The following is a 24,206-nucleotide window of genomic DNA, read 5'->3' as shown; positions in this document are numbered from 1 at the left end:
CAAGGGATTGTTTGTTGTTTTTTTGCTGAAGTATGAAGAACAGTGCAGTTTGAAGAGTGGAATGTTGAGATTTAGAGAGTTGGTGCTCTGTTCCTGATTCAGCCTGTGCAAGTGTCTCTCAGTATTTGATCGGACTCTTCTCATTAGCCAAAATGTTCACTGGATCAGATCTTTCCTCCCTCTGTGCTTTAGCCCTAAGCTCATGCATGGGATGATATGTGACACATCACACTGTCCTGATCCTGTAAAGCTGGGAGCAATGAGTCCCCGAAAGATATGTACGTATGCTCTTCCCAAATGGGCAGGTTTCACAGACCGGCTTGTGGGCCCACACTTGCAGTCATGCAGCTCTGCGGGGCTGTGGGCCGTAGCCCAGGGCTCAGCGTGCACGACGCTGATGTAGGAAGTTCATCTCTCTGTTCCTGTGACTGCGATTTTGCTCCTGTGACTTTTGAAGGAGGATTGTTCTGGTCTAAGGTACTTTGGAATATGATGATAGGCCCCTAGGAAAGAGAAGTCTTGTTTATGACACAGCATACAAATGGGAGCTGACTTGATTGATGTTTCATGTTATAGTAACGCTAAGAGCAATGTGAATGCGTTTTGGGGTTATATGGTCTCTCTTTTTCTTCTCTGATACATGGATACATTTCTCACCCAGGACTCCTGCCACTTATTGCTAAACTCACAACCTGCCATTAAAATAAAGCACTGTGGACTTTCAGCTGATGCATGCAAATAATCACGATGGTTAATTAATCCTGACCTCTCTTTAAGGAGCTCCCACTTCACAGCCATGACTCGGAGTAGGGTTATCTGTGTGTGAAGTCACTAACAACTGTATCTGTTGCTCTTTGCAGCTGCCTGGCTGGTCTGCAGTATCCCAGCCCACGCTGGGGCATTAATTACTGCTAAACTTGGCATGCTTCAAAGGATTCATAACTGATCGGTCTCGGGATGTTTGTTTTTTTCTCTCGCCTTGGTGATACTGGTTTGGCCCAGCCTCTAAATACACTCTCTGTTGTGATTTTGATTTTTTTATCCTAAAAGATATATGTTTGTGTCTCTCTTTTTCTCTGTTGTTTTTTTTTTTTTTCTCTTTTGACTCAAACATGCTCCCTCCCCCCAGCCTGTTTCGCTGCTTGAGAAAGCCGCGCCTCAGTGGTGTCAAGGGAAGCTACAAGCTCACCTCGTTGCGCAAACTAATCTGCTCCGAAATCAGGTGACTGCTGATCTACCTGGCTCTAACCCTGCATGCGCTATTTTGGGCTCTAGATTGTACCGTGCAACTAATCTCTAGGCAACGTTCACTCTAGTCCCCTCTGTTTAAATGTGTCCTTGATATTCCTGAGCCACAGTGGACACGTGGAAGTTGCTGACCAATGAACAAATCTGTGCCTGCACTATTGATTTCTAATCAGGTGTGTTAATACTGGACTATTGTTTTCCCCCCCAAAATGAAATAAGGATGAAGAATGGTTGTGGAATAACGCGAAGGCAGAGGGTGGGTGATGTAGTGTACTTCCTCCAATTATTCCTTTCTATTTATTCTAAGAGAAGCAGTGAATTTTTGTTGATGCTGTTTCAAAACAAAAAAGAAAAAAGAGGAAAACATTGGAAAAATTGGCTTCTGCATTTCTGCTGTTGAATAAAGCCATAAAACCCCGTATTGTTTCAAAAGCAATTTCTATGTCTGCTGAGTTAAGTTGCAACATTCTCCAATGATAAAATCCACGTTTCCTAAATGGACGCTGTCCTGGCTCTTGTGGTCTAAATGAAATGTTTCCAGGTGCAGGGAGGTTCAGTCTGCATAGGAGAAGAGGCGAGTCCAGACCAGGGAATTTGCACCCCGTGTAATATATTTGAACAGCTCCAGGTTGAGGTCACGGTTGCGTCATGTGGCAGAACTTGGCTGAACATTTAAGTTATAGCATCTTGAGGGACATAAGAGCAGCTCAGAGAAACTGCAGGGACTAAGAATTTAAATCCTATTTGCATAGGAGAAGCGTGGCTTCCTGATGAAATCTCCCTTGGTATTTACCTTGGAGCTCCTTAAGGGATAAGAGGGAGCTGACAGAAAACAGTAAGAAGAAAATGCTTTCAATGGGCAAGGGATAGTAAATCATTACCCAGACTGGGGGAGTGCCAGTTACCTGCTTACAGCTTCCTGGTGAGCTCATCTGTTCTCATTCAAATGCTCCTACGTTTTTACATTCCTTGTCAGTGAATGAATTGCAGTTTAGGAACACAAAATCGCTCTCACCTTATAAAGCACCTGGGTTTTTCACAGTCAGTTATGACTGCAGATCAGGGAAAATACTAGATTGCCACATCAGTAAAGTCCGGGGAAAGAACAGCTGTTAGCAGCCCTGCTTAAGATGCATAGCAAAGGGAGGAAATATGTATTCATTCTTGATTGAAGGGAGAAAGACATTTGGCAAGCTGCCGGGGGCTTTTCCTCGGCTTCCACAGTGCTGGGAACAATCTGTGCGGTTCTTGACTGGTCTGTTTCGCTGATGGTATTGCTGGAGGACTAGAAAGCAGGTACGGGAATTTTCTCAAACTGCAAATAAATAAATCAGCTCTCGGGCATTTTTTCTCTTCTCAGCCTGTCTGGGGTGACTGGCAGGAATACCACTGCTCACAGATTGCCTAAACAAATGGTACCTAGGAGTGCTCCTCATCCATTGCGCTCTGATCTTAGACAGACTATGGAGATAGATAATTTCACTGTACTGGGGGACTTTGCCCTCAAGCAGGTGACAAGGGGGTATGTAATCTTTCCACCCATTGTGTTGCGGGGGTGTTAACCTCCTGCTAAGCGACAGTAATATTTTCAGTCACCCCAGATATTTTCAAATCAAATTAAATCCTCCCTTCAGTTTTTCCTCTTTCATTCTTGAACTACATAATACTATTGCCAACCTTGTTTTTTTATTTCTACTTCTGTGAGTCTTTGCCTGGTGGTTTTTTTTTTTTTTAAACTTATTTTTATTTTGATTATGGACTAAAAAACCCAATCTCAATAAAGAAGATTACTTTGTATTCTGAACCTGTAGGTTTTCCAGCTGTTCTTCACAAACACGAGCAGAAAGGGAAAGAAAAAAAGCTTCAGTTTTTATATTTGCATGACTTCAGGACTGGAGGTGTTACTGACAACCCTAAATCTCATTAAGCTCTTGATAAAAGCGGGAAGGCTGATGACACTGCATTTATTGAAGAGCTTCAGAATGTTAAGCCTAAATAAAAAAAGTCGTTCCCCTTACCAGCAGCTGTGTTGCTGTCTCTTCTTGCCTGATAATTTTACAACCTCCAAGCAAAAACGGGGTCAGCAAGACCTATTATTTCTACTGTCAAACCAAGTCCCTCCCTCCAGTGTGCAAACTGCTGGTTTTTTAGGCCTTTAGAAGATACTAACAAAAACAATACAGTGGGGGTTTTCTGTAAAGCCTCCTGGGGGGGTTGTTATTGCACGCTCTCAGTTACAAATTTTTATGACTGCAGAAGGGAACAAAAGGGAAAATGGCTTAGAACAGCAAATTCTTGCCTTTTTGCTAAGCTCCTCTGAAATGCTGAGTACAGACTAAAAAGCAACATTCTTGGTGCTGCAGTGATAACAGAACGATATCTCTGTAGAAGAAAGCCAGCAAGTTGAGTCCTGGGCCATACTCCTCTTCCGAGAGGCAAAACCATCTGGGACTGGTGGGGCTTGGGCCTGGGGTGAGGCACCCAGCTCTCCTCCTTACCCCTGCCTCATGGGTGTCTAAATTATTTACTGAGCGGTGCGTAATTAATTACCGCAGTTTGCAACATAATGTTTGAAGAGAAATGGTCACCAGATTGCCTGAAAGCTCGAGACTGGATATTGCCAGACACTCGTGAGTGCTGGGATGCATGATGGTAGGAAACATAAGGGGGAATAACTGCCCCCCCCCCCCCCCCCCCCCCCCCCCATCACAACTGAACTGGTTGTGCTTGGCACTCTGAGCCCTGGCTAGGGGGAAGATCAGGAAAGCATTTGTGTTGTCCAGCTCCTGTTCAAACCTTCCCCCTTTCAGGCAGGAGAGGAGAGGAAGAATTTTCTGAGATCACATTTCATGGACCTGGGAATTATGTCCTTCTGCTCAGTTCTCCATCAGGTTGGCAATGATGACAACTAAAATAGAAAGAACACAGATAACGGCAGCAATGGGCTCTGCCCCTGAAACCGATGTCTTTCCTCCTTTCCCCACTGGAACTGCATGAGCTGGCTTTTCTTCTAGCAGGGCTCATGACCAAGTTGATATCTGTCTTCAGCTCTGTCCGGAAGCAGTCAGGGCTATCCAGTGTCAGGACCCCTGCTTCCAAGCAAAATAAATCCCACTGGTGAGAAGATCCCTGGGTCAAGGGAGTGAAGAATTAATTGAGTGCTACACCTGGGACTGTAAGAGCACAAGGTGAGCCACAGGCACTAGATGGATCCCTGATTCCTACAGCTACTCTAGAGTGAACGTTGCCTGTTGCTGATTTTGCCTTTGCCTTGGGATGTCACAATATTCATATGTTGCTTTCTAGGTTTGACCTTCTGAACAGGTAAACGAGAGAGGGAAAGACTGTTATTAATGTTCACCGTATCTGAAAAATTAACAGCATTCAATGGTGCCTCATCTCCCAGCTATCCCATCCTCCTGGGTTGATTCTGGTTCCAGGCTAGTTTGGAAATTAGAATAAGATAAAGCCAAAGGATGCACTGGGTTATTTTTTTTTTCTCCTTTTAAAATGGTTACATTAGAAACATTCATTCATAGAGGGATTTTAAGGCAGAATGAGTCTTTGTGATCATCGTCTCTGATCCAGCATAAACTGTGTCTCTGTTTAAATGGGCTTTTTGTTTGTTTTGTGCAAACTGTCTTGAAATGTTGTTCTTTTCAGAGAGCTTAGCAGCGAAATACAGGGGTTTCTGGGTGGAAGCATCCTGGCTTCTTCTCCCCCTGCCTGTTCCTCACGAGGTCTGCTTAACTGTTGAATACCTCCCAGTTGTGTCTTTTTCTGGGGGAGGCTCTTTTCTGATCTTGAGTACGAAGTTCTAGCTGTGCCTTTGGCAGCAATGAGTGACCCTTTTAAAGGTGGAGCTAGCTGGAAAGTAGGAGCTTCTGTGGCTTGCTCGTAAGTCAGGAGAGAAATGTGGAGTGTAAGGATCCCGCGCAACACTGTGAGGAACAGGACTCTGAACTGCAAAATATTTTTTTGTCCTTTCTCCCATCAATCCTATCTTTGCATATACCTATTACTAAGGAGCAGTAAGCCGGATTTCTTTAATTAAGCCGGCACAAAGAAGGTAAAACTTTTATGCATAGAAGGGGTAGGAATCTGGCTGCAGGCTCATAGAGAGATCCAGTTCCCCAGTGGCTTGCGGGCTCTTTGCAGAGCCCTGTGGTGTTGTGACATTCCTGCTGTTGTCACACATACATGTAGGCACTCGTGCTGACCTTCCTCATGTTTCTCCTGCAGGCATTTGCCATCCTGCATCCCACTGCTGTGCTGTTGCAAATTACAGAAAAGAAACATTTTAATTAGCACGCTTTGAGTTTTAAGACAGGCCACTGAAAAGAGGAAGAGGTCACCTAGGACAAATATGGGAAGGAGAATGTGCTTGTTGCTGGTGTCTGCTGTCAGCAAGAGAAACCAGGATCATCCTTTTTGTCACCGAAACCCGACAGGATTCATGCATCAGTGTTGGGGTCTGTCCGTGTCCATCATGAACAGATCAAATTTAAACTCTGAACTGGGAGAAAGAGGTCCTCTACGAGGCATGTTTCCTTTGGTGTTGGTGGCCAACAGCCAGCCAGGGTTTGCTCTTGTTTTAGATCCTCATCAATGAGAGTATGTGAGACTGCTGAAACCAAGACCTGCTGCTCAAGCATTCCAGCCTGGCCTCCTGCTGGCACAACTCATGCTTTGCATACCCTTCCTTGCTTCTCCAGTCAGCTTTGTGAGAGAGCTGTATCAGCCAAAGACGCAGACCTCCTCCCTTCCTCAGAAGAGATGGGGCTTTGGCATGACCTTACCTGAGCAGAGAGAGTCCCCACAAGAGAGGACTCTTCTTCAATGCAATTTGGGATGGATTTCAACTTTTTCAGAGACCTGGCAAGGGGAAGGGGTCACTGTTACCTTCATCTGTATCCAAGCTGGAGGCTGAACTGCCTGACCAGCTCCATTCAGTTTTTGAAGCCAGGGAAATTTATAGAACTTAAAACACATTAGTGGATGTTTGAATTACTTTCAGAATATCCAAACGATAAAATCCATTGAGAGAAAGCCTTAGAGTAACACATGGAAGCTGAAGGGGCATCAGGTCACTTGTGATGCAACCCTGGTTCCTCAGAGACTCATTTGGGATGGGGATTACACCATGCCAAAATTTTGCCTGGTCTCCCAAGGAAGTCGAGAGTCACAGTTGTCCCAGCCCTGTATAGTACTTGTTTGTGTTGGAGCTGACAATCTACTTTCTCTGTTATTAAGGCTGAAGAAGAGTTAGTAAAGGCTCAGAAGGTGTTTGAAGAGATGAACGTTGATCTGCAGGAGGAGCTGCCCTCACTATGGAATAGGTGAGTGCTGGAAGTTTTTCCAAGGACTGGTTGGAAGGAAGCAGAGACCCAGGTTCGTGTATCAGTGTTCTCCTTAGGTTGGGCTGGGTGTCTGCTCTTGTTTTCTGGATTATCTCAGAGAGTCTGTCCTAGGATTCCCCCTAGCCATGTTCACCCTGGGCTTTCAGTGCTTTGCTTCATGATCCTCATGAAAAAATCAGTTTTACCACAAAACCAAACTGTGTTTCTATGCTTTGTCTGATTAATCCCTTTGCCCCACCAACTTTGCCCAACTTTCCTGGGCAATAGCCCAGATTCTGCTGTGGACAGCAGGCAGAGCAGGCTGGGTCACTAAGATTTTGGGTGTGGAGCTGGCTGGCTGGAAGGAACATCTGCAGCTGAGTGGGTATGTCAGCTGACTGGTTAAGGGAAAATGAGATTTTAGAGGGGTTTTATACAGTCACTGAGGTTGGAGAGTGCCAAGAATTGATGCCTTGATCAGCGCGTCTCACCATGCAAGCTTATGAGCACCCGGTGAAGTGGCAGGTTTAACACAAGAGGGCGGATGAGAGGACAGGTTGCTCTGCTTTGGATGCCACTTTCAGGTTTGGACAGTTGGGTGAATAAAGATAAGGGAAGGATCCTTGTGTGGCTGCCTTCTCTTGCCCCTAAATGTGCTCCTGGCTATGCGATGCCGTGAGGAACTAGTAGTTATATCTGTCCTGTTGTGCTGTACTTAACCATACATAGCCTGGGCAGAGGAAAACAGGCTGAAAGAATAGGAAGACAGACTTGAGGGACCATGGATTTCTCATACTAGTGATTATGGTGATAAAAAGCAGGGAGAAAAAACAGACCAACAGTTAGCTTGGAGGATGAACTGGAGGACAGTAGAAGCTGATGTATGGGAAGGCATGGTAGAAAGCAGGCAAAATCCTCCTAGGATTGTCCCAGTTTCTTATTTTTAAATGCAATGATCACATCTAGGTTGGCAATGCTGGTCTGTGGGGGATGGAGAGAGTGGGCGGCAGCAGGGTGGGAAAGCAGAGAGCTGATGTCTGCCCTCACTCCCTTTTCCTCCCAGCCTGGGTCAGGGCTCTGCTCACAGCCATGTGCAGGCCTGGCTGAGGAAGGAGCTGGGAGGGATACAGGCATCTGGGTGGTTGCATGTGCAGAACGGTGGTGCTGCTGGCCTTAGAGAGCATCTCCCTCCTGCTGTTGCTCCTCCAGCTGGGTGCTGGTACAGCACTCCCTGTTGGCAGCTGGCAGGCTGGCTGGAGGAAGGAGAGCAGCAGGCAGCTGCTGGGATTTTAAGGTGCCACAGGTTGTTCACAGGCTCCTGTTATCCAGCTGATCCTTCTGCTTTCCTGTTGCTCTCTGTGCCTGTCCTGTGCTTTCTTACTCTTCTGCCCCTGAAGGAAACAGTTCATGCTTTTTTCTTCCCTTGGTGCTGAGGGACTTCAGGGTGAATTAATATCTGTCCTCCTGCCAATTCCCCCAGCTCTCCCCACACTCCATCTGCATCACAGCCTCTATCCTTTTCCTTTCCATCACCATACCACTGGTGCTCTTTTTTTTTTTTATTTCCTTTTTTTTTCTTTTCTTTCTTTCTTTCCCCCCTGCTCTGTACCTCCCTTTCCCTTTAGCCAACACAAATTCAGATCCTATCTGACCTTGGGCATGTTTGTCCCATACATGGCCTTTGCTCCATCAACCCCTTGATCCAGCATGTACCAGACCTGACAGAGTTGAGTTTGAATGGGAATGGTGGGTGGGAGGTAGCAGAACGGGCAGAATTGAAAGTTTTTGGGAGAGCATTGTGTCCATTAAGTTCTTCTGTCTCATTTTTCATTTGGCAGTCGTGTTGGTTTCTATGTCAACACATTCCAGAGTATAGCAGGCCTAGAAGAGAACTTCCATAAAGAAATGAGCAAGGTAAGGCAACTAACAGCTTATCTTACTAATACACCCTCTCCTCACTGTTATGAAAAAACAAAACAAACCCCTGAAAAAATGGCTGGAGAAAACAGAGTATTTGCCCTACATCAGAGGAAAATGTTAACCCTTAGTTTTTTCTGAGCCACTTAGGAGAAAGACTTAGATAGTAATGTAAAGGGATGGAGCACAGGGAAGAGACCATGGGGCCATGCAGGAGTGTGTCACTTGGCAGGGCTCATGTGCAGATCCACAGAAGGAAGGGAAGCCACTTTCAGGCCTATCTCTTGCTGCCTTTTTTATTTGGTCTACATTATGGACCTGTAACCTGGGCACTCTCAGCCTGTTATCTATTTGCCTCCTCTGCTGCCTGGCAGCAAGTTGCTGTGAACCCTCATCTATCTAGCTGTGGGAATGAAAACAGCAGGGAATCTGCCAATCTGCAAGTCTGCTGAAGACTGAGACCTGCCTCATTCCAGTCCCTCAAGAAAGCACTTCCCAGCAGTACCTGTCTGCCTTGGCTTCTTTCCTGCCCTGTGACCCAAAAAAAGGCATATGCGTGCTTAGCATGGCCATTGCATGGGCTACCAGTTGGCTAGGAGCTGGGAATCGCAGCAGTAAGCAGTGTTGTAACCTGGTGGTGGCAGGCTGCATCCTGGTGCTGTGTGCCAGCACCCAGCAGACACCTCAGGAACAGTCAGTGGGAAAGCCCCCCATTGCCACTCTCATTTACAAGTATGTTCTTGTTCTTTCACTTAAAAGCTAGAGAAGTCTTGAATTCCTTAGGTCTGTACGCTGCTCCTGAGAGTTGCACACCCTCTGTAAACGTTGCACTAATCTTGATGAGCAACTGAGAGCCCAGCTGGAAAACTCTTGTATTCCCTCCCCTCCCCAATGTCATCCTGACAACAAGACAGCCGCTAAGCAACAAGCAACGTTATAGGGCTTCAATTCCCAGCAGTCAGGGGCCCTCTGCCTTGGTGTAATGCATCAATTTTGAGCCCTGCTGACATTTCATGGGGACCTTTCCAATTAATAGCCTGCTCTTCTCCACTGAGGGATGAACTGATTGTTAAGAATAGGGAGGATTGTTGTAATTATCAGTTTGTTGCTGTTAACTGACATTCAGCAAAACATGGGAAAGATGCTTGTTAGACAGGAATTATCATGTATCATGTCTCGGATTTTTCTTTCCTGAGCAGTTTTGTACGAGAGCAGGCTTTTGCTTTGTTCCATAAGAACCATCTGTTTCTTATTACTGCTATAGCATCCAATTAACTGCTGGTGTTGCCGGCACAGTGCCTCCAACGTTGATTGCGTTGGATCCCTCCTCCTACCAATGATAAATCTGGCATCTCTTCTTGTTTATGAATCGGCTGTTTCAGAGAGGAGTGTCTGGAGTGAATATTGCAGCCTTGAGTGCCAGGGAGAGTTTAACCCCTAATATTGCATTTCTGCAAAGATGTCCAGGTCCTGCCCAAACCTAGATGGCCCAGGCAGCCTGTGAAGTCAAGGCTTGCTGTTGACTGGGAAGGCCAGCTGCCTTTGGCTCCACAGTTGAAATGGCCATATCCCAAGCTTTATAAGCAGGTCTGAGGAACAGCTTTGGCTACAAATCCAGAGTGAAGCTTCAGTTCTAGCACTTAGGTAAACACACTGCCCACTTCTGCAATGGTACCCAGCAGCACACCAGTGGGGGCAGGTGATAAAGAAGCGAAGTGGATGATGTGTAAGGGAGACAGAGCATTCCTGTGAGGTGCCAGCAGCTCTTCAACAATTGGAGTGCTCTAGCATTTCATACCCCATGGAGGACTGGAAACAGATGTAGGACTGTCCTCTCTTGGGATAGCTGAGTATGTGCACATGTCTGGGCACAAGCCTGTGTTTGGTCAGCCTATGCAGGCCAGCTCAGACTCTCTTCTGGCACTTAGGGCTCTTTTCTCATTCTTTTTCTTTCTCTTGTTTTTGTATTTTGCAGTTGAACCAAAACCTCCATGATGTCCTGCTGGGTCTCGACAAGCAGTACTCAGGCAATGCCTTCCCAGTTAAAGCACAGCCCAGGTCAGTAACTGTGGGAGTAGCCTCTTTCCCTCAGCAGGGGAGGAGGGACAGGGATGTCTCTACCAGGGGTATTGAAACCTCCATATTGTGAGCTGGGGAGTCATCTGACTACCTGTATATAGCCGGCTGGTGCCCTCTTCAAAACTCCCTACAGCATGTCCAAGGTTGCACTTGGGGCTGGGTGACACAATGCAATACCTCTTACCTTTCTAGAAGAGCATCTGGAGGCCTAAACTTTCACTAGGTGCTGATATTTAGGCAACTGACTCTCAGCTCTGCTTTTTTAAAATCAAATTCCATGCACTGACATGCAATACTGAGCTGCCCTTCCTTCTGGGTCCAGTTGCCCAGTACCTGTCCTGTTCTTTCCTTAAAAGCTTCCACCATGTATCTACAGCTTGTGAGCTTGAGCGCCAAGAGCCCATTTGTTTCCCCAGCCTCCTCTTTGGCCCTCCAAACTTAGAAGCACCTGTTTGCTAAGGCCATATGCCCCTCCTGTGTACCCAGCTGAGGTGCGTTTCCCCCGTGTGAGTGTTGTGGAAGTAGTTGCAGCCTCACTAACATGAGGCCTCCTGATATCAGAGCACTTCTAGTCTGCACATATGCAAGGAATGAGTGTCCTCCAGGCCTTCAGTTTTCTTTCCTCAGCTGGGTCCAGTCCTGTATGGCTAAGTGCAAGTCTGCACATTCTCTAGCACTGAGAGGGGAGGGAGAGGTCGGGCTCTGGATGAGGCTGTCTGGCTCCCATCCACATGCGTGAGTGATGAAACAGTGTCGGGCTCTGGCTTCCAGCTGCTGCTAATCCCACGTGCCGGGTGAGCAGGAGCACAGCCCAAGTCCTCAATTGGTGTATTGACAGAGGGAGGAGGTGAAGTCAGCATGAAGTAAGGGCAAGCTGTGGTCTGAGTGCATTGGTTCGAAATGGCTAGATCAGCTGTTGAGAACTCTGTGCTCCCTTGTCCCTCCTCCCAGTTTAAGCTCCTGTTGCAGTCGTGCATAGATGATTTGCGTATCTTGTTCCAGCAGTGTTTGTGCTGTTTGACAGCTCTAAAGAAAGAGGATGTTTGAGTTGAATTTGGCCCCTGAATTTTGGATTGCTAACACCAAATTTCCAAGATGGTAGTAGGAATGCTTCTTGTGAAAATAATATCTTCTTTCCAAATTAGCATGTGGTGTTTGTTGATCGTTACAACCCAAAAAGACTGAAACCTTGTGAGGAGGAGGCCGTGGTGCCCATCCTCTTACTGCAATGTCCTGTGTTGTCTCTGATAGTAGTATCCTCCAGGGTCCTTGGAAGAGGATGGGGTAACAGGATAGATGAAGGCTGTAGATATTGCTTTGTCTAGCTCCTCCCTCCAGCTTCGTTTCTTCCTCAATGAAGAGACTGCAGGCTATAGTGGCAGCCTGGCCGAGACGTGTTCGTTGTTGTGGCATGAAGTTTCTGTCCTGAAGGAGCTTCCAATGAATAAATTACCTGTCCTCATGATTCCCGCCCCCACAAACTGCTAGATTCATCTGGGGCTATAATGGGTATCTCAGCTGCAGTTCTGTGCTCTTTGGCTGGCTATGAGACCACATGGCCTAAAAACCAAAAACGAGCACACACACAGAGGTCCCCGGGCGGGCAGCAATCTCACTGCTGCTGCTTCATCACTTCTTGCATGTTGGCTGAGATGCCAGACCTGCCCCAGAGGGACTCTTCCTCCTGAGCACAGTGGAGCCGGGTGCTGTAGGAGGATGTAGGGAATGTTTGCCAGGGCAGTAAATATGTTTTGCAGTGACCAGGAAATGCGATGAGGCACCTCTGCCTTTCCTGCACATCTGGCCTCTCATTGTGGCGCAGGGCTGGAGCGAGAGTGTGCAGGAGGAAATAACCCTCACCAATCTGATTGCTCATTGTGGTCTGCAGTAGGAGCAGATGCTTCCCTAACCCTTCTCTACTGGGAAGGAGATTGGAGATAGATACAATGGCAGGAAATGAATGAGGAGGTGTGAGAAGAGAGGCAATTAATCTGTGCACATTATTATGGCATTCATCCGAGGCCTCACAGAAGTATTACTGTGGCTGATGAATCTGATGCTGGCTGTGTAACACAGTAGCACAAAGCAGCTGATGTATTTCTAGGAACCTCAGACATATGTTTGGGATTTGTTTCTGAAAGAGTTTGAACATTCAGGGCTCAGATGCCTAGAAGATCTAGGAGGTCGGTAGCGTTATCCTAGTACGATTGGACAAACTGGAAAAACACATAGTAGGAAAGCTGCTGATTATGCTCCACGTTTAAGACTGTGCACAGATCCCATGAGTAAAGGAGAAGAGGGAGCTTGTTTCTTGTGTACCAATATTTACAGGGGAGAGTGAGGAGCTGTGATTACCTGTGAAAAAAGGACGTTTATAGTTCTCTGCTCTGCAGTTTCCTTTTTCTTCTTCTCCATGTGCACCCTGGCCCCATAATCCAAAAAGGAGGGAAAATGCTAGTTTGCTCACACATATGTAGATCTTTGACAGGCACAAAAAGCCCTCTCCAAACCAGGCCATAGCTTTCTAGGAACTAAGGGAAGTGTGTGTGTGTGTGTGTATCTGTGTGCGCGTGGGAGAGAGAGAGGAGGTTTTGTCATCTTGATTACAGTGAGTTTTGTGGCACCACGTGAATGGGTGCTCGGAAGCATAACTTTTCCTCCCTGGTTTGACTGTGCCATCCTGTAACGGAAATGATTTGCGTGCCATCCTCAACAGAAAGAAAACTAAACTGTTCGCCAGGCTGAGGAAAAAGATGAGCAGGTACCGGTACGGAGAGCAGCATTTCGATACGTGTTTGATTTAGTTCCTAAAACTGGAGAGGCTGTTGCTGGACTCTTAACAGCCTGGCACGTGTTAACCCTGTGATGGGAGAGGGGTCCCTTTGCATGATACGATGTGTTCATGGCCTGCTGGGTCCTGCTGAGATCTCTCTGTGTCTGGATAATCCCATTAACTGCTTGTGTGCTTGGTTTGAATCCTTGCTTCTTTTCCTATCTAAGAAGGCAGTGAGAAAGCTCGGTCATTGTCTGTTCAGTTGTTTTTGTGTGACTAAAAGCACAGTCATGGGTTTTCTGTGGGAAATATGAGCAATTTTGGTCATTAAGAACTTCTAGTTTTACCTAGTGGGGCTTGCCCTTTTGAACAGATCTGAAATGCTGCGTTCTTGTTCCCTGCCTGGCCTGGGAGGAACACGAAGCAGGTCTTTCACACTCAGAAGTCCTGTCCTATCTACTTGTTGCAGTTGGGAGGATGATGAGGCGGGAGAAGGACACTTCCAGCTTTGCTCCTTACTTGCTCTTTGCTCCATCCATTTAAAATTCTGTGTAGGACTGAAGAAAAGGAAGCCTGTTGTCTTGTATAAAGACTAATGTCAGCATCTTGCCTTTCAAGACAGTGATGGCATTGAATAATTGGATTGCTACAATGCCTAGAGATCAAGGACTCTGACAACAACATAGTCTGGAGCAAAGTGGGAGTTGGTGCATAATGGCATGGAAACTTCCTCTAATTTTAGTTTTTGTATTGGTACTTCCTCCATGGGGTCCTTATAGGAAGAAAAAAAATATTATAATTATCAAGATGATGTTCTGCCAGCAATAAAAGCAAGTGCTGGTGGATTGGGATCCTTGCTTTTCTGATCCTGCCTTCCCACTGACTAGGGCAAGTCACAGAACCCTTCTCTGTCTCTGCTATGCATCCTTTGTAAAGTGGGAGACTGGAGGGTGGAGAATGGTAATTTCACAGGGAAGCTGATGGCAATTCTTGATTTTTATATCCTCAAATGAAAAGTAGTGAAGGAATATCTTGTGTTGTTACTATTCTGAGACTTTCTCCTGTAGGAAAAGGAGGATTCACAGGAGTTCTTCTCTGGATGTTTGCCTCTGGTCCTTGGTTGGACCAGTGTTGTAGCCGCACCAGGCAGGAGGTCTAATGTTTCCAGTCACTGGGAACAGATGGATGCTACAGCAGAGGGAGAGCTAGTAAATCTCATCTCAATGAGCACTAGCCACAATGTCCTCCTGCTCTGCCCTGATAAAGTCCAGCTGGCTCAGCAGTTAAGGTGCCTGACCTGGGCTGTGCTGGGGGTTTCTCCGGTCAGAGAGAAACGTGCTACCCCTGGTGCAGGAAAGGAGGGTCTGGGACGTGGTCAATCTTTGATATGCAGCAAGAATGTACATTTGTGCCACTGTATGTTTTGGTATGTAGGTGTTTTTTCCTCCTTTCTTCTCTTGCCACCCCCCGCCCCCCCCCCCTTTTTTTTAATAATTCTCCAGTCTGCTTTGGTGCTAAAAAATAAATTACTTTTGGCTAAAAGGCCCTGTCTGAGGTTTAGTTGAGATGCCAACCTTTTTTTCTTTTTAACTTGAGAACTTGGCAGAAGGTGACTGGTCTGTTTTTACCATATTGGAAAGCAGGTTTCATCCTCTAACACAGGATAGTTACAGGCACATGGGAACCCCACCTACAGATGTTACTCTGCTCTTCCAGAACTGATGAGGCAGCCCCAGGAGGGGCCTGGGAGCTCGCAGCCCTAAAAGAGGCAGTGGGATTTTGGCTTTCCCTTCAGCTGTAGTAACTGCATTAGACCCTCTTCCTAGCTCTGTATTCGCAGAAGAAATTTGACACCCCCTTCCCTGCCTGATATTCCTGGATTTGGCATCACTTCCCAATTGCTCATGGGAAGGAAAAAAAGGGAGCAATGACCTTGTTGTTTTGATATGCTTTTACTGTGGTACTCACATTTGGTCAGTGGGGACAGTCCCCACACTCTTGCTTTTCCCCATGCTTCCTGGAGCAAGCAGTCAGTTTGGAGACAGGACTATGCTCTGTGTGGGCAGTGTGTGCTCCCCAGGGACCTGTGAAGGACAGAGGATCCTGGTGACAAGCTCGCTTGACGTTGGTTGCACTGGCTAAATGTGTGCAAAACAACAAGTGCAGGGATGAAGGTGCTGCTCGGGGGGGGCTGGAAAAGTCTCAGCCAGAATTAGCACTGGCATTTTCCTAGGGGCATCAGCCAACACATCAAACAAGCTGTAAATAGTAGTGACTTAATGAAGGCTTTATTGCGGGGCCCTCTCAGCCCTTGTAGGATGAGGGGAGAAAACTGGGCTGCCTCTCATGTGGGAGCCTTTTACCAATATATCTCCAAATTAAGTCACTGACAGGCGCCAGAAATAAGGCACTAAAAAGCTGTTTCATGGCCTTTAGAAAATAAGCCTGAACTCCTTTCTCACTGGGAGAAATGGCCTCTTCAGGTGCTTAGAAGGAAAAGCCTACCCTTGTGTTGGTAGGCCAGCTGATAGTCCCGATATTCACAGTGTAGTCTGGGCATTTGAGGAGTCCTGGCAGTATAGCTGTAGCTCACTGTGCCCCCATCTTCTCCAAAGTGCTTTCAAGTGTAGGGAAGGTAACTTCTATTTTTTTTTTCCCAACTCTAGCATCAGAGGACATTTTCTGTCATTTCCTACCATTCCCTGGTGACTCCCATTTAGAGAAGGACTTCCTTACCTTCACCCTCCAACCATTACCTCTTTAATCTGTAGCACAACCTTGTCAATTTTACAGAATCCTTCACATGACCCACTGCTTAGAATTGATTTCTGGGGACCTCTGAGGAAGGACACTGTAGGCATATCCAGTCAAACTGAAGAGCTGTAGGTGTTGATGTACATGTTCTTTAGTCCCTTGTCTTTCCTTTTTTGTCTTCCTTTCCCTCTTTTTCCCTTGGCCTGTGTGCCCTTGGTTGAGAGCTGCTGGCAGAGAACGTCATTGGGTTTGTTGCATCATGTTGGTGTGCTGCTGGCATCAGTGTCATCAGAAACATCCAACCTGCATGTGGACCTGAGAACAAGCGCTTTGTGGGGAAATGTGCGTGTGCGGTGTGGATATGGGAGAAAAAGGCGGGGGAATGGGTGAGGGCAAAGTGAATGAAGAGGGAATGGGATGGGGAGCTTGAAAGCTGGAATGTTGAGCAGGGGGAGATGCTTGCTTGGAAGGGGAGGTTTGTTGAAATGCCTTGCTGTCCCTTCCTCCTCTTCCTGTCCCCTTCCTCGTGAGTGTTTAGGAATGAGGCCATCATGCATGTTAGCCAATGACCACCACACCTCGGGCATCCAAGTGTGAGTAGATGTACATGTCTGGAGCTCTGGGCTCTCTCTGGACAGAGCAGAGAAATCATTGACTTGATGTCCCTGCAGAATCAGGTGTGCGTTGCTCTAGTCCTGGCTCTATGCCAGGATTTATTGTCTCAAGTTGTAGGAAAGGATCTGTTCCTTTCAGCCTTCTCCCAAGGCCTTTAACTTTGCAAGAACTGCAACTTTATAAGTGAAGGCAAATATCGCTCCCTGTAGATGAGGTTGCACAGCCCTTTTGCAATATTCTGTAATATTCTGTTTTCAGCTGTGTATAGTTTTGCCAAACTGTAACCATTTCTGCTAAAATATCCCCTACCAGTGTCTGTGCTTCTGCATGACTTGAGATAAATTGATTAGTTGCTTTTTGGGGAGCTGAATTTCAGCCAAGATGATTCAGATGTTCCTGAGAATTAGGCTGGGAAAATGGTTTTACCTTTATCCCTGTTGAAATTCTCTGGTAACCAACTTTTTAATAAATCTCTCATGATTCCATATTTTGAAGCACAGACCTGACACTTGGCCAGGGCATGCCCTTAGGGAAAGGCGTGTGCCTCTTGCTATTCCTTTGAAAAATCTGTCCAAATCTGGCCAAGTTATGAACCAGCAAATGCCATTGGCATATGCTCCTTGTATTTAATTCCCTGAAGAAGCCCTCTTGACTGTGTGTCAGAAACAGTCCTGGAATGAGGATCAACTGGAAAGGCAACGGCAGAAGGGGTTCACTGAAAACAAAGTAGGGGAGACTTTCCATAACAGAGAAATCATTATTAGCCAGAATGTCACTGTTTCTTTGCTGTCTGGAATGATCTGTGAAAACTCTGGCTGCTTTACCCCTCTCCCAGCTTAGCCAGTTTGTACCACATAGAGGAATATGATATTCTGTGATTACAGCCTTAGTTCAGGTGTTGTGAATCTATTAGTCATAACCCATGCAGGTGTCAGTGCACCACCACGTAGAAAAATTCTGATCTGTAGAATTTAAAACTAAATGAGCTGCACAGAGCTCCTTCCCCTGTCTGCTTCCCCAGTATTAAAAGACCATGACTTAATGTCAGGCACTTATATTAGAATCTAGCAGAACTAAGGATGCCTGGTTGTTTTTTTGTTTTTGTTTTTCTGTCTGAGGCAAAGTATATTTAGAGAGTAGCCTGCTGCACAGTAATGCTGCTGCAGTGTGTTGGACTGCAAGTGACTCAGCAAAGATGCTTCTCAGAAGCTTGTAGAGGCTTTAAAAGTCTTCCTCGTGTGTCTGGGCAGGGAAGCAAAGAGATAATGGAGGCCACTGATCTGTGCTGGTTAGCACAACTCCTCCTAGGCCTGGCTCAGACTTCTCTCTCTTTCCCTTTCCCTCTCTCTCCCTTTCTCTCTCCCCTTCCTTCAGTGACAGCACCCCAGCGAAAGCAAATAAAAGCCCCTCGCCTCCACCAGATGGATCTCCCATCACCAGCCCTGAGACCAAGACTGTCAACCATGATCTGGAACCGTCCACTTTGGAAGCGCCTGGGGCAAGCATCCCAAAGTCACCATCTCAGGTAGTGTCCCCATGACATTGACCATGTCTTTGCAGTATTACCACTGATGGCACAAGCTCTGTGAGTCAAAGATGTCTGTCAGTTGCTTTTTTGGGCCTCTTCCTGCTACTGAGGACAGAGAATATGACATGACAGTTGTTCTCCTTCACTGGTTCCTGAGAATGCAAGTTGCTCATTGGTCGTCTCTATATCATATAGGGAAGAACTAAGCTGTCTCTGAATGCCTCTACAGGGGGAAGGTCAGTAATACATTTTACTGTCCGGTAGGATGGCCAAGAAGATCCAGGGAGGATGGAGTTGTAGGTAGGTGAGGAAGTTTGTTCTTTACATTTAATTAACCTGTGGAATTCAATGGTCCAGTTTCTTCCCAAGAACTTACGTAACTGAGGAAGGTTCAAAGAAAAAAGTTTAATATTGATAAGGATAGGGAGAACATCTGTACTTTGCATCATCATTTACTTTAATCTCAAGATAGAATATTATGCTAAAAATAAAGGCATTATGTTCTTATGCTATGAAGAAATTAGGTGAGTACCAGGAAGAAGACTGGCTGTTATATGGAGTCCAATACCTTCCACGGGGCCTTTGTTAGTCCTTTCCTTACACAGAAGACACCCAGTGGCATTATTAAAACAGCAGATGTAGCTCCTGCTACTCAGCGTATCTTATGATATATTTTACTTCGGGATTTAAGGAAAATGAAACACTTACTTCCACTTCCCATCCCTGTATTTCACAGTGACGGAAAAGCTTAGTAGGGAAAAAATAGTAACTAAGCCAAATTTATGTCTGGTGCCACTCCTTGCATTTCAGTAAGTGGGACACCAGGGAGGAGTCTTCCAGGAAGAATTAAAGCTGAGAGAGGTTCTGGCTAAACTGGTAAGAGAAAACCTATCGCTTCTAAAAAGAGGTGGACGCAGCCCAGAACTTCCTTGCTGCTGTCATACGTAGCAGTGTGATTCCAAATCCAGGCCTGTGATGTAGGCTGTCTCCTGTTTCTGGATAGCCTCTTAGAATATTTTTCCCTCCACTGCATTTTTGATTTTCAGGATTATCTAGGGACAAAAAGGGGATGTTTGTACATTGGCAAAAGGGTCTTTTCCAGCCCTGTGAGATGTGTGGATGCCTGGCAGTGTCTTCGCAGGACTTCTCCAGGGTCTCTGCACTGCTCAGCATTGCACAGCCTAGAGCGGCTTCACCACCACCCTGGCTGGGACCTTGAAGGAGGGTATGTGTACAGGGGAGAGAGGATAGTGCATATCTATCCAGAATTGTCTTCCTGTTTTTTAAGAGATTGCCATAACTAGATTGAAACTTGGAACGAGAAATGGTACAGATACATCGAGCTGTTCACTGCAGACTTCACTCACCCTGCCTGTGGACTTGTCTTGCTGAGTTTGGCTTCTTCCCTTTCCTTGAAATAGCACACATAAGCCTTGTTTTTGCCAGGCTGCAAGTGCTTGCTCATTCACTTGCTGCCTTCCTGCCCACAGGAATGGGGCTGGAGGCACCCCTTGTCGAGCAAGCAGAATATTCCAGTGCAGTCCTGGCTGGAATCTCAGATGGGACACAGACTGAAATGGTATTTGCAGCTAATTGCTGCCACCACCTGGCAGCTCTTTCCCAGTCTATATTTAATTCATTCCCTCAGGCTTTACTACGGTGAAGAACAAGTTCTCCACTTCATATTCATACTAGGTGCTAAGAGTTGGAGCCTGGCTCCAGGGGGAGGGGAGACGAGGAGTGGGATTTCATACCCAGAGCCAAGCTTGACGTCTGTATGGATAAAGTCTAGAAACTGGGTCCATATCAGCTTGCCAGCCCACTGGAAAACACAAGTGCCTGCTCTCTCAACAGTGCTCGACTTTAATACTGAAAGCTTCACAGGTGTCATTACTTTTGATCTATAGGTAAGTGATTTTTTTCTAGGGTCCTCCTAGGGAGGCTAGGAGCCTTGTCCTCTGGGGGCGGATGGAGCAAAAGGCAACAAGCAAGTGCAATTCTCTGGCCTTGTCCTTTCTGAAGTACTATACAATAAACAAAGGCTGCAGAGAGAAAGGCAGCAAAACAGGAGAGATCAGATAAATACTAACTAAATTTTGAACTGTTCCCTATGTCAAAAAAAAGCATCTTTCTTACTGTCCTTTAATTCTCAAAAATAGCTTATTTCTGTCTTTTGGAAGAAGCGACTGCTGTCAGCTCTCTGCACTGAGTAACGTACAGTAATGATACAGGACTTCAGAAGTCTATGAAATTTCAAAGGTCAGACTTTTGCTCTCAGTTACACCACTGAAACACTGTAAGGACACTTCTGAAATCAGTGCGACTGTGTTGAATTTAGACAGATCCAAGTCAGCAGAAAGATTTTAGAGGATTTGTTTTATTCTAGGTAGCAAAGTTGTTTGTACTTGATGAATCTCCAGCTATAACCCAACATCAATATGCAGTCCTGCTGTCTTTGGGATGTGGTTTTAGACTGCAGTTGGAGGTAATGCTGGATGCTGTGGAAGTGGTTGTCTCCAAGGCATTAATGCATTGGAGGGAAGGAGACTGACTATTTTAGAGAAGTAAATAGCAGAAGAGCCAGGATCTTTTTGACTTTAGAGTTTGTAATTGGAGCCTCACATTTCTGCAGATGGTGGCTCTGTTCTGAGAATAGCTTTTCTCTGAAATTTTTGGTCCCTTCTTGCAACTAGCAAGCAGGGGATTTTCAGGAAGGAAATATTTTTGTGTGGACATACCACCTTCTGCAAACAGTGAAAAGTTGAAAGTGAATGCACTACTTTCATTATTTCCCCTAGCCCAGCTAGTTAGTGAAAAATTTGTGTTTGATCTCTAAAGTAGGTTAACCCTGTAGAAAACTGGGCATATCCTTAGCAATCTGAATAAATGCTCTGTCGAGATCAGTTGTATGCTGGGGGAGTGTGAACACAGAACTATGGGTTGGGGGTTGCTGGGTTTCAGACCTGGACCGGACACTGATATACTGGGTACGGTTGTCAGGTCTCATGAGTCTTGCTGCTTTGGGATCCTAGGTATGATGAGAAGATCAAATAACTGTAAGACATCATTGCAAATAGAGAGCATTGTCATTGCTGAGCATTGCTGTGGTGCTGGGAACTTGTGTGGCTGCTTTGTTCTAACACAGCAGCAGCTCCTCAAAGTATGATTTGATCTAGAAATGATCATTGACCCTTGGGAACAGGAAAATTTGAAAAGGGTGTGGATGGGTTGATCTAGGGAGGGTCTACCACAGCTTCCCATGGGGTTGTGGATGCAGTGTCAGGCTGTCTTTAAGCATGATGGTGGGTGTCTTTTAGCATGATGGTGGGTATTAGTATGGGTTAGAGTTACAGGGCCAGACTTTGTTATGCGTTCTCTGGGATCTCCATTTGGGAAACACAACTTTATTAGTGTCAATGCTCATTGGTGAAACTGAGAGCAGAGTTTGGCCCACAGTGTCATGGATTCTCAGGAGTTTGAATTGTTCTCACCTAAAGCTGAGAATTGGTAAGACACCATCAAGAGTTCCTTCAGACCTTTCTTACAGTACACTGATAACCAGTACACCAAGGAACCAGCACTGGGCAGATCAGAGTCTGTCCTCATGGTCACCTACCCATAATAGGACAAATTGAGTTTGATCTCTCATTCCCTCAGGTATGGTAAGTATGGCAAAGGGAGGCAGTGCTGGCCTGGTCTATTGAGTCGTGTTTGCAGTAATTGATCTACTCCCTTCCCAGTGGTTCTTTTGAAGGTTGCACATGCTTTAATTATGTATGCATGTCCTGTCAATGCATATTAATTGTGTTACGCTTCTCCTCTGCAGAGGGAAACTTGCCCACGGCTGAAGTGTAACTAATGATGCCAAACCTTCTCTGGAGGCGTGTGGTTGTTTTTTTGTTTTGTTTCAATTCAGCCCTTCACCTTCCCTTCCTCTCTCTTCAGATGGAATTGGTTGGACCCTGCTATGTGCCTGTGGTTGTGATTTCCCTCACCTTCAGTTTTTGTGGCTAACCTGGTTCCTGTCTCTGGTTTTTTTGGGTGTCGCCGTCTGTGCTGTGGCCGTGTGCTCACTTGCATGCAGTTGAGGAAAGGGCCTCCGGTGCCTCCGCCTCCAAAAGTCACCCCCTCCAAGGAGATCAAGCAGGAGAACATCATCAGTCTGTTTGATGACAATTTTGTCCCTGAGATAAGTGTGACAACCCCTTCGCAGGTTAGCTGCTATGCCCTGCCTTATATTTGTCTGCCTCTGAACTTTTCCTTTTGACCTTTCTTCTCTTTGGTGGTGTCAAGCCATGAAACCTGGTCAGGTGAAGGAGGAAGGAAAGCTCAGGGCTGGATCTCAGAAAGCAAAGGGATAGATAGGAGGCCATCTTAAAGGGAATGGTGGTTACAAGGCAGCTTTGACCAACACGTTGCCCTTTGGAAGCTTTGATTCATAGAAGAAACAGGAGAAATACAACTGGTGAAAATGCCAGGAAGTAATGACTGCATTTGTTCAGCAGCAATGCACATGGATTATGGCTCCCCTCATATCCCATGGTATGCTCTCTCCAGACCTGCTCATCCTGGATGTGGATGAAGCACCTGTTTTCTGCTCTTGTACATGCTCAAGCACCGACCCTGGCATCTGTGCCAGTTCCTGGGAGAAGGCAGTTTCATGCTCTCTCTGCTTTCACACATGGGCTTTGTGTTAACGTTTAAAGCCCACACCTGCACGGGAAAGGCAAACAGAAACTGCATATAGTTCTTTTTGCAGAGAATAGGTGCCTCCAGTTTAGATGGGCAGGACTGTGCCTGCTGTCAATTCAGGACTCCTGACGCAGTCTGTCACTCTTCACCAGACAGCGGTTGCCATCAGAATATTTCTTTCTTGTCATGTGGCACCTTTTGAAACCCTGAAAATGGAAAAACATTTTCAAAATATATATATTCCTCTTCACTTTCCTTTTTATTTACATCTCTGCAAGAGAGGATGCCAGTTGGGGAATTCTGTGTTGGATCTAGGAGAATGGCAGTCCTTATGTATATAGGAGCCTGACCAGATTTCTGGCTGTATCGTGAGACACCCGCATCTACTTTTTTTTTTATACATATAAGTATATATATTTTTTTTTTCCCTAAATGCTTGTTAAAGCACAAGTAATGTCTCTATCAGTGCTCATCTGTGACTCATTTCCTAACTTTTCCTTGCATTGTGATGCTCGATTGCCTCTGGTTTGCCACCTTCCACCCAGCTGCTGAGTAGCAGAGGTGGAGTGGGGAGGGAAGGAGGTCCATGTCAGGTTTTGCACTGCGGTAGATAAAGCTTGCAGAGCAGAGAGATAATTTGACAGCAGTGTTGGAAGCGGGGGACCACAGGCAGTTGAGCAACCCTCTATCATTCTCCGTGCTTCCTTCACCTGTATCATAATGGACAGATCTGTCTGCCCCATGGTTTGTATCATGTGTTTTCCATATGAGTGCCAGCCCTTAGCCAGACATATTCTTCTACACCTGATCAGTGTCCTGACCCAGGATGGGATCTGCTGTGACATTCAATCAGATGGGAGTTCTGAGGGAGGCCTCTGGTTGCCAGAACAATCTTCACTGAAGCACTAAAGCCACTAGCATTGAGCATGTTGTCCAAGGCCATTCCTGTCAGATGTCTTAGCTCCAATGAGCTATCTTGTGGGAGAGCTGGGTGAAGGCAATGGGTGATAGCCCTTGTGTGTAAGTCTTAAATGGCAGGTAAGATTATTCCATGGCTGGAGTCTTTGGTGTCTCACCAGCAAACAAAATTAAAGACTGGGGTTTGAGCCTCTCCGATGCCCTGGATATGCTTTGAGGACTGTACTAGAATGCAAGTTGGTTTTAGCATACTGGTCAGTGTTTATTATTGTGAGATGGGAGAGCTTGATTCCTTGTCCTCCTGCCTGTCGATCTCAAAAATAGATGTTCATAAGTGAGAGAA

General features: G+C 46.1%; 1 protein-coding gene across 12 annotated transcripts in view; it reads left to right on the top strand.

The window, feature by feature from the left end:
- The window catches only part of BIN1 (bridging integrator 1), a 101,292-nt gene that overhangs the window by 58,829 nt on the left and 18,257 nt on the right, over positions 1 to 24,206 (top strand). For 4 of the 12 annotated variants that reach the window (XM_054208702.1, XM_054208698.1, XM_054208700.1 and 1 more), the window contains exons 7-12: positions 6,502 to 6,587; positions 8,426 to 8,501; positions 10,480 to 10,562; positions 13,300 to 13,350; positions 18,100 to 18,250; positions 22,338 to 22,466. In XM_054208702.1, coding sequence (XP_054064677.1) covers positions 6,502 to 6,587; positions 8,426 to 8,501; positions 10,480 to 10,562; positions 13,300 to 13,350; positions 18,100 to 18,250; positions 22,338 to 22,466 — 576 coding nt within the window. The remainder of the gene's footprint in view (positions 1 to 6,501; positions 6,588 to 8,425; positions 8,502 to 10,479; positions 10,563 to 13,299; positions 13,351 to 18,099; positions 18,251 to 22,337; positions 22,467 to 24,206) is intronic. The other 8 variants (XM_054208704.1, XM_054208701.1, XM_054208699.1 and 5 more) reach the window with 5 other exon arrangements.

This window comes from Rissa tridactyla, chromosome 7 (assembly GCF_028500815.1).
Source record: "Rissa tridactyla isolate bRisTri1 chromosome 7, bRisTri1.patW.cur.20221130, whole genome shotgun sequence".
In the NCBI taxonomy this organism is placed as follows: domain Eukaryota; kingdom Metazoa; phylum Chordata; class Aves; order Charadriiformes; family Laridae; genus Rissa; species Rissa tridactyla.
The sequence above is the reverse complement of the archived record's forward strand: the minus strand, read 5'-3'. Positions and strand labels throughout refer to the sequence as shown.